The 12,967-nt window shown below is 36.8% G+C and overlaps 1 protein-coding gene across 1 annotated transcript; it reads right to left on the bottom strand.

Moving 5' to 3' along the window:
- Positions 1–784: 784 nt before the first annotated feature.
- Positions 785–12,668, bottom strand: LOC129891164 (protein YIP4b-like). Its single transcript, XM_055966434.1, has 3 exons — positions 12,056–12,668; positions 1,846–1,920; positions 785–1,483 (listed from the first exon to the last, which is right to left on the bottom strand). Exons 1-3 carry the CDS (start codon positions 12,554–12,556, stop codon positions 1,223–1,225), a joined length of 837 nt encoding a protein of 278 aa, XP_055822409.1. The 5' UTR covers positions 12,557–12,668; the 3' UTR covers positions 785–1,222.
- Between the last annotated feature and the right edge of the window lie 299 nt (positions 12,669–12,967).

Raw genomic sequence — 12,967 nt, forward strand, 5'->3', positions numbered from 1 at the left:
TTTGTCAATCACCAAAATACTACCTGATATTGAATATAGATTCAAAAATCATGGTGCTTCAACACTTCTCTATTAGTATTGTTATCATAGATTAGTACATCAGTAACAGTAAAATAAAAGGAGGGAAAAAAAGAAGGCAACCCATATGTAACACGTGCATGACACGAGGCCAAATCCCAATGGGTGGACTAAGTCCAAATTTAAGTGAACAATGGTAGATGACCAGGCTTATCATCCACCGAATTTCAAAGCTGGAAAAAAAGATTTCTCAATATTAAAAGAAAGCAAAAATACATAACCCTAATCCTTATGAAAAAGTTCAATCAGCTGAAGCAAACCATATATACTGGTCAAAGCAATAATACCTACAATTTTCAGGCAAGAAATGGCAGGTCGGTTTCCACATCAGTAATAATCTCTCTGAAGTGAATCGAGTTGTAGAAAGAACAAGTACACGAACCATTTTCTTTTCACAACAATTAGCTTTATATTTGTTTAAATCAAATGTTTGTCTTTGATACAAATGCATTAGTTTTGTTACCCAAAATAAAAGGGTCAGGAGAATATTCTGCAACTTACTCTCAACTATTTTTAACATTTCAATTCAACTGTCTAATCCTCATTCTACCCCTAGCAGCTCCAGGGAGAACAATAATGGGTGAGCAACAACTAGACCATACCAGGCCAATTTTGCAAGCACATGTATATTTCAGATAACAAATCGTGTATTAAAAAAAATTACTGAACAGGTAAAAACAATATGGAATAAAAGTTAGATACTATACATTGTATAATTATGTGAAAGCTTCTCCTTTTTATTCATGAAAGTGTAACAATTACAATTATTAGTATATGATTCCATATAACTTTCCAAGTCCCCTTTGGCCTTAATCGCCGAGAAAAAAAGGAGTTAATACATTCACTAACAAGACGAGTATGACACGTGACCAATCAACCTTAGTGCTCTGAGGCAACAACACCCATGAATGAAGAGACCGTCATCAGTAAATCTCTTTTACAGTGGAATCAGTGTTTCAGGCTTACAGGATAACACCAGACATAACTAGATGTATAGGACATGAGGACGAAATGTGAGATATCAGTGGTAGAACCAAAACTATCAACAAAACTTCATATGGCAATCAAAAAGTCCACCATGTTACATGCCTACTTCAATGTGCGTTTATCAGCTTACATTTTCATATGACAGGCATGACTGCCATCAATCAATAGCAATAATGAGAAATCCAACAGATACATACATGAGTACCACAGGATACAAGGCAAGAGCTTTCCTTCTAGGGTTAACAGCTGTACTCATGAAGGGATATGCTGCCCAAGAGCTCCAAGCTAGTGCAACACAAACCACAACCACCTTCAATATCACATTGTCCTTTAGCATGCAAATAAAGGCGCCAACATCAAGTGGGAATAGACAGTAACCCAGAAGACTGAGACTTTGGAAGAAGATTATGTGACCACCCTGCAGGTCAAACTCATTAATCCATCTGAAGTAAGAGAAACATCATTTACATTAATTCTGGGACTCCGACTCCTTTAGTACTGTGAAAAGGAATCTGCATATACACACATTAGTGTCTGTATAATGGTATTGCTTTAGTGAAAAGTAGCTATAGAATGCATTCCTTGGGAATATACGCACCAATGAACTGCCCTTTCCATATCAGTTCAATATCTGACATCTCTTGGCATCTTTATTATATGTCTAGTAACTGCCTAAAGATGTTTAAGCATATACTCATATTAGGGTGTTTTCTTTTTCTTTTGTTATTCATGTTTTGACCTTATTCTTTTTATAGGCATGGGTTGAGAAAGTTTCATTACCAGTAACAAGACATTCAATGTCAGGATGACAGCACCGGCGGCCAGCAGAGCAAATGCAACAGCAAAAACCTCGGACTGGAAGAAAATTAATAAAAATAAATCCGGTAGTCAGGAATCCATCTATAAATCACTCAAACCACAGGCAATTAAATATCAATTAATCAATCACATAAGCCTCAGTCGTAGCTAGTGCAGTTCGGTTATATACCAGTCCTAGCTATTTTGGTAAGGCTATATAACCACAGGCAACTAAATGAAGTATAAAAGAAAAGGTAAAATAAAGGGTGCCTGTGAACATCGTTACAGTAACAAGGCAGCATGCCATATTTGAGAAAGATCCAACCAGACCTAAGTTTCAACAGTCCAAAGAATGATCTAGTTTTATTCATTCCATCAAATTGTCTGAAAATAACTTAACTGTCTAGACAAACAACATTTCCACTTGACATTTGATAACCTCTTTGATGGTTTGTCAATGGGTGAGAAACATTGTTCTCAAACTAGATAGGTAACTTCTCACACCATGTGGAATAAGAGATAACTAGTAACAGCAGAAAAGCAAAAAAATTAAAATAATAAAGAAATGCAAAAACAACTGCAAAAAGTTTGTTTAGACATGAATAAGAATTGTCCACACTCCACATTGAGATGCATGAAAACTAAGTGTCCCCTCTTGGTTGTTCAACAACCCTAATATTTTCAAAATTTGTCGGTGCCTCTACTCATATTGGTAAAATGAATCTCCATTCCCCATCTCCGACTTCAACCGACGTCGGAAAATATTCCGACGCCCCTTTTACTTTAATTCAAGCCCATCTCAAGTGATTCTTGAGCTTTGTCTCCTCTTCCGTCTCCAACCATCCGCCACATTAATCCCTAATCTCCTTCATAACCACTGCTGACCATAGTTGAAGTGGCAGACCTAGAACCCTAATCCAATACCAATTGAAATTGGTACTAATTAAGTATGCTCCAGCAATTGGTGACTACCAATCCAACTTAAGTCTGCTTTCCTGGTTTTCTCCAAGATCACTTCATGACATGCTCTGCATCCTTCACACTTTGAGATTCAAACTAGAATTGAATCCCATTCATGTCAAACACCTGGAGGTTATGGATTCTAAGCCAAGCCTAATCTGCCCATTTCCGGACATCATTTTGTGAAGGAATTTCATCGCACTCAGGAAACTGCCCACTAAGCATCTTCTTAGGAGGGAATTGTCAACCTGAGACAGCTTTGTTCCCATGGAAGCCTTCATTATCTCCCCACTATCACCATCATGGATCCATGTAGACTCATTTAATGCTTCTGTAAAGCTTATATCATCCCTTAGCAATCTAATATCCCTTGTCCTTTTGGTATTTAAGTCCCTCTGCCTGAATTGAGCTTTATTAATGAGTAGTCAACCTTTGAAACCAAAGTCGACCAGCCCTCATTAAATTTGTTCTCTAGCACAATAGTAAATGATCTCGAATTCCCATTGACAGCAATGGCAGAAATAAAGCGACCAGATTTATTGAACTTCAGGGTATGGAAGAGGCTTGCAGCCTTATCTCTGCTTCTCCACATGTTATACACTCTACCTCTAATATTGATGCTTCTCTGAGCCTTTGTGACACCCAGTGCAGCGCATCAAGACTTAAAAACATTCTCCTGATACACAGTCCGAAACTCTCCACCCATTCATATCATCTCTTACTCGTATATCTTGACTCAGTAATGTCAAACGACTTTCCCCCAAATCTAAAATAAATACGATTATCCTTGACCAAATAAAAGGCTTTAAGAAGGAGGAAAAGGAGACTAAGAATAGATCTCCGGCGATCGAATACCACTGGAGAAGGTATCCAGAAGTCCGAAAGGGCCCTTAGGTGACTACCTCTTAACCGTTCCTGAGACCATATTAGTACCTATTTTTTTTCTCAACAGGAGTTCTATGTGTTTTGAAGATACTAATAGTTCCTTACAAAAAATTAAGATGAATTGTATTCTTATCTTTTGTTATTGGTGTAAATCGGAGTACAAAGATGATCATGTTTCTGTTATAGGCATCATATGGTCCTTAATAAGATTATAAAGGGCTTAGGTGTTTTCTCTTGTTTATACTTTTGGTTTGGATCCACTTATGTAAACACTTCATTTTGGTTTCCAACATTTTTGTGTTTATGATTTATTTACCCATTGTTACCTTGTCATAAAATAAGGCATATCCCAAGAGAATATAAACATTAGGCATGTTGGACTTCAGTGCACAAACTAAATAGAACTATTTGCACCCATTCACCTGTGTTGATTTTATAGTCATTTTTAAATCAAGCCAACTATACCCTAGCAAGTCTATAGGACACGTCCACAAGAAGACATCAAATTAAAAAAAAAGATAGCTAGATAGTAAAAAGTTGAAAACTTATGCAATTCCAAGAATTCTCTTTCGGGCTGGATCTAGATGAGGAAACAAAAAAGAAATCAAATCGTTGAGATTATAGTGAAATGGAGAGCGAATTTAGAAGTAAGGACATTAAAGAGGTGGAGATAAAAGAAAAGAGAAATGGACCAAGAGGAAACATGCAAGAAACTACAAATAAAGTTGTTGGGTTTTTTGTAAAAAAACAACTATCCCTCAAATCCCATACTAGTTGGGCTGGCTGAATGAATCCACTATGTCAATTCCAATTCATTCAGGCTCATTACATTCCAATACTATATAAAAAGAAAGGGAAGAAAAATATAGCCCAAGGTTATCATGGTATCAGAATCAAACTCATCAATCCATGTTGTTGTGCTTCTCAATGTTGGAGCACCGTGTTATGTTATACATGCTACAATTGTCCCGTCCTCGTCATACCGGGGAGAGTGTTAACTGCTAAGTCCTACATTGATTGAGGGAATAGGTTGCGCTCTCCTTAAATGGTCATAGGCAATCATCCCTCATTAACTAGCTTTTGGGTTGAATTAGGCTGACGATCCATTTCTTCACATGGTATTAACTAGACTCATCCTCATTCTTGGTTTACCCAATAATGGGCCATCAAGTTATGTTTTCCATGCCACAATGTCCAATCTTAGGCTGGCAAGGGGGTGTTACTAGTCGCCCATTGGGAAAGAAAATGGATTGTTATCTCTTATATGGTCTTGGTCAGTCCTTCCCCATGAACTAACTTTTGGAGTTATGTTAGGTCCAAAGTCCATTTCATAAACAATTTATATACAAGATTATATAGGAAGAGAAAAGGAATCACAAATTTCTTGTTTTTCCTTGGAAGAATTTATGCACCTAATATTGAAACAAACACCATAACCCTTTTGTTTGGTGGTATGAAAAGTTATCCTTTTGACCTATGTAAGTTCTGATCGAGCAACCACCTGATTTTGTTGCTCAAGGGGAGTCTGGTAGCCTTGTATGTCGATTGTGTAAGTCACTTTATGGCTTGAAACAGTCTTCTCAAGCTTAGTTTAGGAAGTTCAACACTGTAATTTTATCACTCATAGTTTAGGAAGTTCAACACTGTAATTTTATCACTCTATGTTTTATCGACATTATGCATCAAATTCGGTATTTCATGAGAAGACTAAGCACATTGAGGTTAACTGTCAATTTTGTTAAGTAGCACATTGAGATTGACTGTCAATTTTGTCAAGTCAGTGATCAACTTGCAAATATCTCACCAAGCCCCTCATTAGTCCTTGTATTAATTACATTTGTAACAACCTAGGTACATATGACTTGTATGCACTAGCTTGAGGGGGAGTGTTAGGATAGGAATAGGTATATACAATCTTACTTAGAATAGGAATAGGAATAAGAATAATAAATAGTATCCTACTTGGTAAATGATTGTATTGTAGTGTCTATAAATAGGGTCCTTGTGTAATAATGTAAATACACAAATTCAATAATATTCTTCTTCAATATTTCTCAAGGGGACACTTTCTACAAATTGATAGGTTATCCTGTTGATTTCAAAGGAAAGAAGAAAGTCAATGTAGTTGTTAACCTACCTCAAATTCAGTCTTGTTTCTCAGCACAAAACCAATTCCCTATGGCTAATGGACATAGTGAGGGCACTCCATATTTTACACAAGCTCAGTACAATCAGATCCTCCATTTGTTGAACAAGCCTACTTTTGGAGATAATGCCAATGCAAACGACAGCAATGCGCACACACCAGGTACTAATGTAGCAGTAGCTCATGCAGCAGGTATGTTTACAGGAAGTACTTCTCTTAATATAAAGAACAACCCTACTGAGTGGATAGTAGATAGTGGTGCAACTAACCATATGGTTGGTTATGAGAATTTGTTAAATGATGGCTTGACAGTGAGAAACTCAAGACCAGTGCAATTACCAACTCGTGATTCTGCAACAATCACTCAGTCAGGGAGTTGTCATTTGAATGGAGGTGTAGTAGTTAAGAATGTCTTATATGTGCCAACATTCAAGTTTAGTCTCTTGTCTCTGTCAAAACTGACAAGAGAATTGAATTGTTGTGCACTATTTTTCCCTGATTTCTTCATTTTTAAGGATCTCTTCACTGGAAAGGTAAGGAGATTGGTGAAGAAGAAGAGGGATTATATGGTCCAAGGTCAGTCAATAAAGGGAGTTTTGAAGAAGCAAATAAAGTTGTTGCTGCAGCAGCATGCAGAACAGACAATAAAAGTAGCTTTGAAGGAATAAAAAACACTCTTGCAGCAGGTAGCAGTAGAGATGGAGAGCTGTGGCATAAGAGGCTAGGCCACATACCTATGGCTGTTATTAGAAGGATGAATGTACCAGATACATCTAATATCTTGCCCATAGATCACTGTGATATTTGTCCCCTAGAAGGACAAGTTAGATTGCCTTTTCCAAATAGTTCAACTAAGTCTACTAGTTTTTTTGATTTGATTCATATGGATGTATGGGGTCCATACAAAGTTGCTACATCTAATTGAATGAGGTTCTTCCTTACTTTGGTTTATGATTGCTCTAGATGGACATGGATTTTTCTAATGCGCCTTAAATCTAACGTGTTTCATTTACTGCAGCATTCTATTGCAATGGTAAACACTCAGTTTGACAGAAATATCGAGGTATTTAGATCAGATAATGGTGGAGAGTTTTTTAATCAGAACTGCAGAACATTATTTCAACAATATGGGATTGTGCATCAGAGTTCTTGTCCCCACACCCCACAGCAAAATGGTGTGGTGGAAAGAAAACACAAACACATTTTGGAGACAGCCAGGGCAATAAGATTTCAAGTCCATCTAGCACTGAGATTTTGGGGTGATTGTATTTTAGCAGTTGTACACATCATCAACAGGAACCCTTCTACTATGTTGAATGATGTTAGTCCACATGAAGTTTTGTATGGGAAGGCTCCTGACTTATCTCACCTTTGAATCATTGGTTGTCTTTGTCATGCAACCAACCTAGCCAAACGTGACAAGTTTGCGCCTAGAGCTATTAGATCAGTTCTTATGGGGTATGCCACACATCAGAAGGGTTACAAGCTGTACAATTTGATTATCAGATCATAATTCATTAGCAGAGATGTTGTGTTTGTTGAAATTGCCTTCCCTTTTCAAGGGTTATCTCTGGAATCACATGATTACAATCAGAATTTTAGTAGTGATGAGAAACCAATGCCCTTGGGAACCAATCCACCCACTATTAAAGATGTTTTAAGAAGATCACCATGGGAGTTGCAGGGGAAATGAGCAAGAAGTGTTAGCTATGCCCTTGCAGGAACATGTGCAACAAGCTATGCCATGGCAAGAACCTGTGGACTCTGAAGTGTTAGCTATGCCCTTGCAGGAACATGAGAAACAGGCTATGTCATTGCAAGAACCTGTGGACTCTGGTCCACCTCTTCACAACAATAATGATGTGCAGGAGGTAGGCATTAATCAACCCCAAGTTGAGGATAGAGCTGTAGAAACAAGAAAGTCCGGCAGAGCTAGCAGACCTCCTATTTGGCTTAAAGATTTTGCCAGAACAGGTCCAAAGTTGAAACCTATCAATGCTTGTCTCTACCCCATTGTTGATTCAGTCATGTATGATAGTTTATCTACACATTACCAGTGTCTTTTGACAATGTTTTCCACTGAAACTGAACCACAGTCCTATCATGAGGCAGTTAAGAATAAAAGATGGATACAAGCTATGGAGTCTGAAATAACAGCACTAGAGGAGATCAACATATGGGAGGTTGTTTCCCTACCTGTTGGGAAGAAAGCAATTGGATGCAAGTGGGTGTTTAAAATCAAGTTTACGGTAGATGGAGAAGTGGAGAGGTTCAAGGCAAGATTTGTGGCCAAGGGGTATAATCAAAGGGAAGGTTTAGACTATCAGGAGACATTTTCTCCAGTTGTGAAGATGGTGAGTGTAAGGGCAATGATCTCATTGGTTGCTAACAAAGGATGGTGTATAATTCAACAAATGGATGTTTACAATGCATTCCTCCAAGGTGATTTGAATGAGGAGGTATACATGCAGTTGCCTCAAGGTTTTGCACACAAAGCACAAGTCTCCACACAACACAATCAAGGTCAAAGAGTATGTAAAATGTTGAAGTCGTCACTATATGGGCTCAAGCAAGCTTCCAGGCAGTTGAACATTAAACTCACTGCTGCCCTAATTGATGCAGGTTTTAAACAGTCATTTAGATTACTCTGTTCTTATCAAGAAGTCTGATGCTGGGATAGTAATAGTGTTGATATATGTACATGATCTTTTGATCACTGGTAGTGATTACAAACTAATTAAGGACACAAAGCTGGTGCTGCAGAATAATTTCAAAATTAAAGATTTGGGAGATCTCAGGTTCTTTCTTGGAATAGAGTTTGGAAGGAACAAGGAAGGGATCTTAATGCATCAGAGGAAGTATGCATTAGAACAATCTCAGATTCAGGATTGTCAGGTTCCAACCCCTTCCATGCTCCTGTTGAAGTAAGCCAGAATTTGAATGGTGCAGAATATGATGCACATATTGGATTGTCTAATGATCCAATACTGGTTGATCCTGGAAGGTACCAAAGGTTGGTTGGTAGACTGCTTTATCTCACCATAACCAGACTTGATATCTCATGTGGAGTACAAAGTTTAAGTCAGTTCATGCATGCCCCTAAGCTGTCTCACATGGAAGCTGGAGTTCTATAAGTAACTGAGGATACAAACACATTAGATGCATTTTGTGATGCTGACAGGGGGTCATGCCTCAGCACTAGAAGATCTATCACTGGCTATTTAGTCAAGTTTGCGAATTCACTCATTTCTTGGAAGTCCAAGAAGCAATCCACTATCTCTACAAGCTTGGCAAAAGCAGAATATAGGAGTTTGGCCTCTACTTTTGCTGAAGTAGTGTGGATCATTGGTTTGTTCAAAGACTTGTATGTGCAATTATCTCTTCCAGTTCATATTCATTGTGACAGTCATGCTGCCATTCAAATTGCAGTCAATCCAATGTTCACGAGCGTACCAAACACATTGACATTGATTGTCATTTTATTAGGGAGAAGGTACAACTTGGCCTGGTGAAGAATGTCTATTTGCCTACAGCTGAACAACCAGCAGATATGCTGACAAAGGGACTTAGTCACAGACAACATGATCATCTCGTATCCAAGCTAGGGATGAAGAACATCTTCATACCACCTAGCTTGAGGGGGATGTTATAGTGAATACTGCACTTAGTTGAGCTGGTTAATTAGTTGGTTAGTTTGTTAGACAACTGTCAATGAGTTATCAGTTGGTTAGGATTTAGTTAAGTTAATTGCACTAGAGTTAGCCGACTAGTTAGTTTGAGATGCACATTATAAATATCCAGCTTGTAGTATAATCTGTTAGTTTTGATTGAATGAGAAAATATCTCTTCTGCCTGAATCTTCCTGTTTTTCTTTTTTGAGCTTAGATTCTGCATTCATGGCACATAATCTTATATATATATATATATATATATATAAAAGAGAATCTTCAGCCCGATGAGGTGGCACTCTCTAAGATCACCATTAGTCTTTTTCAAATTTTAGGAAAAAATGTACCGCTTGAAAAAAAACGGCACTACTTTTTTTCCTTCCCAGTAGTGAAACATCCCATTCTTTCGGCACTTTAAGTACGGCCAAAGTCCTTTTTCATTTACAAGTAAATCTTTTTTTCCTTTACATTGGCAATTCTCAATTCATTGAATGCAACTACTACATGCTCCTAAACTATTCAAAGTCCACATCTTCATTGAATAAGAAATCGAAGGTTAAGGATCAAAGGACATGAATCTTGAAATTAACATATTCAAACAAGCCTAATTTATGGTGCTTTTCTTTTATCCGCTCAGGTAACGACATAGCAAAGTCCAAGTAAATCACTTGCCACGTAAAAGAGGTTAGAGCACTAATAGGGCCTTATACATCAGGTTATATACACCAATTAATTGTTCTCTTTTCTTCTTTTTCCCCTTTTTTTTGGTATAGAAAAACAATTTATTTTAGAAATAATTGTAATTTTTATTAGCATAATTGAAATTTAGATGCAAACTTTAATAATATGATGGTTGGGGCTTATCTTACTTGGTTCTTCTGATGAGTTACCGCATATGATGTCGTACAAATTTCGACAAATAAGTTTATGTCTTTCTGTATCTCTTATCCTTCTTTCTGCATTTTTCTCCTTGCAAATTCTCAATTTAATTTTTTGTACTTTTTGAAATTTTTTAATTTTTTCTTGTCTTGCCTAAATATTAAAATCAAAGCATAATCAACTGTGGTGAATACGAAAGTAAAGCACCAATGTTGTTAATTACTTGGAAGGTCTGTACAATTTCAAAGAATTAGCTTTCTCTTGATTGTACTGGGATAAAACACTTCCAATGAAAAAGGTTTTCATTTTTTGTTTAGTTTCCAAGGGCGTTTAAATAAAAGTACAAATATTTTGGGCCTTTTTTCCTGTCCCATTTTGCAAGAAGTAATTACACATTTCAAGTAAAGTCTGAATATCAAAAGTACGTTGTGATCCTGTCAAAAATCTTAAAATGTTAGCTTTATCGTAACATGTTCATGACAACAAAACCACTCGAGAGAGCAGCGATCTAGAGCAGCAGAGAAATCTCTCTCTCTCTCTCTCTATCTATCTATCTATATATCTATCTATCTATCTATCTATCTATCTATCTATCTATCTATCTATATATATATTTATATATATGAGGTATTCAACAACTCCAACTTTTCGTCCTGGCTGACCAAGCAGAGGTAGTAAGTTGTTACATGCCTTACATAAGTTGTTTCTACCGCAGAGGTAGCAGGTGTTTTGATCTTTTTTGAGCATTTGGCCTCTTAATTGAACTAAGAGGCTGCATTTGAGACATTAGGCTCATCCTTATTTGGGTGGAAAGCTGAAGTCAAATTGTTCGTTATCTACATTGATAGAAAAAAACACAATCTAAATTGTAATATTGATAATTACTTAGATTATCTAAGTTAAATAAACTTGTGCTACTAGCAGTTATTGTGTCATCTATTTGTTTGCTACTTTAGCAGAGCAGTGTACATGTTTGTTGACGTTTTTGACCGCTAGGTTGAAGTAAGGATATGTTAGTTAACAGTTTGGTTTTACCATTAGATTACCGATGTCATGTAGACTAGAATTCTCAAACTGGTAACATATACTTTGATCTGTGTAGAGTATAGAGCGCTTAAAAGATCCATTTTGGGGCGATGTCCTGCTTAATCAAACCCTAAAGAAATAAATATCTCAAGAAATTGAAATCTTGACCGAAACAAAAAGAACAAAAAATTGAAGAAACCTTGAATAAGAGAAAAACTCTCAAAATTGATGAATAAAATATTTATACCACTTTTTGAAAAGATAAATATAGAGAATGAAATAAAAAAAAATTGTTTACTCACTCGAAAACACGGATATTATGAATGATTATGGATAAGCTTATTGAGGGAGTTCTCGCGCGGATAATTTATCTAGTTTGACATAATTTGACTGTACTGGTATCTCCTTGTACCAGAGTTAATTAGAATTACACACATTATACATGAAAACTATAAAACAACGTACATGCACAATCACAAAAAGAAATGCTTCCAACACATTTACAGAATTCAGTACCTTCTAGCACAAGGCATAAGTAAGTTAAGACTCAACGGAGAGTTTGAACAGTAACATGATAATTCTTATTACCGTAATCGCTGATAAAATTCGACAATGTAGTGGTAATTACCTTCTTAACAGAGGCAGACCATGACAAAGTGAGACCAAGGAAAACAATGAAGAAGAAAGGTCCCCATAGATCCCAATCACGAAGCGCTTTCCCAGGATCTTCTCTATAAGGATTAGGGAAAACCACCAGCTTCAAATTACTAACAATTCTGGACAGATCTCTTTTGACGGTATCCCAAACAGGTTCCGTAAGGGTGTTGGGTGGAGATCCGAATCCGGTAGCGGCTATGTTCGACTGTCCCGAAGAAGGTAACGGTGGTGGGGATGGAATGGAAGGTACAGGTGTGGGTTTGTGATTGGCGGTTGTGGTAGCTGTAGGGGGAGGTGGTGGGCGAATATTGGAAGGCATGAAGGGAGAAGATGAAACAGGGATGGCAGCACGAGGAGGAGAAGGCGGGCGTGCTGGAAGGACAGTAGAAGGATTGGAATAGATGAGGTTTTCGATTTCATCAATGTCCGATTGGGATGTGGAGTGAAGAGGTATTGTGTCTCCGTGTGACATTTTTTCCGGTAGCTCTCAGATTTACAGAGATGATCGGAGATGGGGAAGAAGGCGGGGTTGGGTGGTGTAACTGATGTCCAGTTGAGGTGTAAATGCAGGGAATTGCATAGTTCAAATCGTAAAATTAAATCAAAATGATTTTTTATTTGATTTGATTTTATATTTTTAAAATTCGATAATATTTTATTTGATTTTGATTTTATTCAAAAAAAAAAATTAAAAATAACCTAATGTTACAGATAAATTATATACATTTTTTTAATAATTATATATACATAATATATTATTTTTTATGAAAAGAATACAATACACTATTTTAAAATAGTAAGATACGTGTTTTATTTGTTTGTTTAATATATTGGATTATCTGACAATATAAGCAGGAAGTTAAATATAATTATAGTTTTGAAT

The sequence above is a fragment of the Solanum dulcamara genome, chromosome 6 (genome assembly GCF_947179165.1).
Source record: "Solanum dulcamara chromosome 6, daSolDulc1.2, whole genome shotgun sequence".
Lineage (NCBI taxonomy): Eukaryota > Viridiplantae > Streptophyta > Magnoliopsida > Solanales > Solanaceae > Solanum > Solanum dulcamara.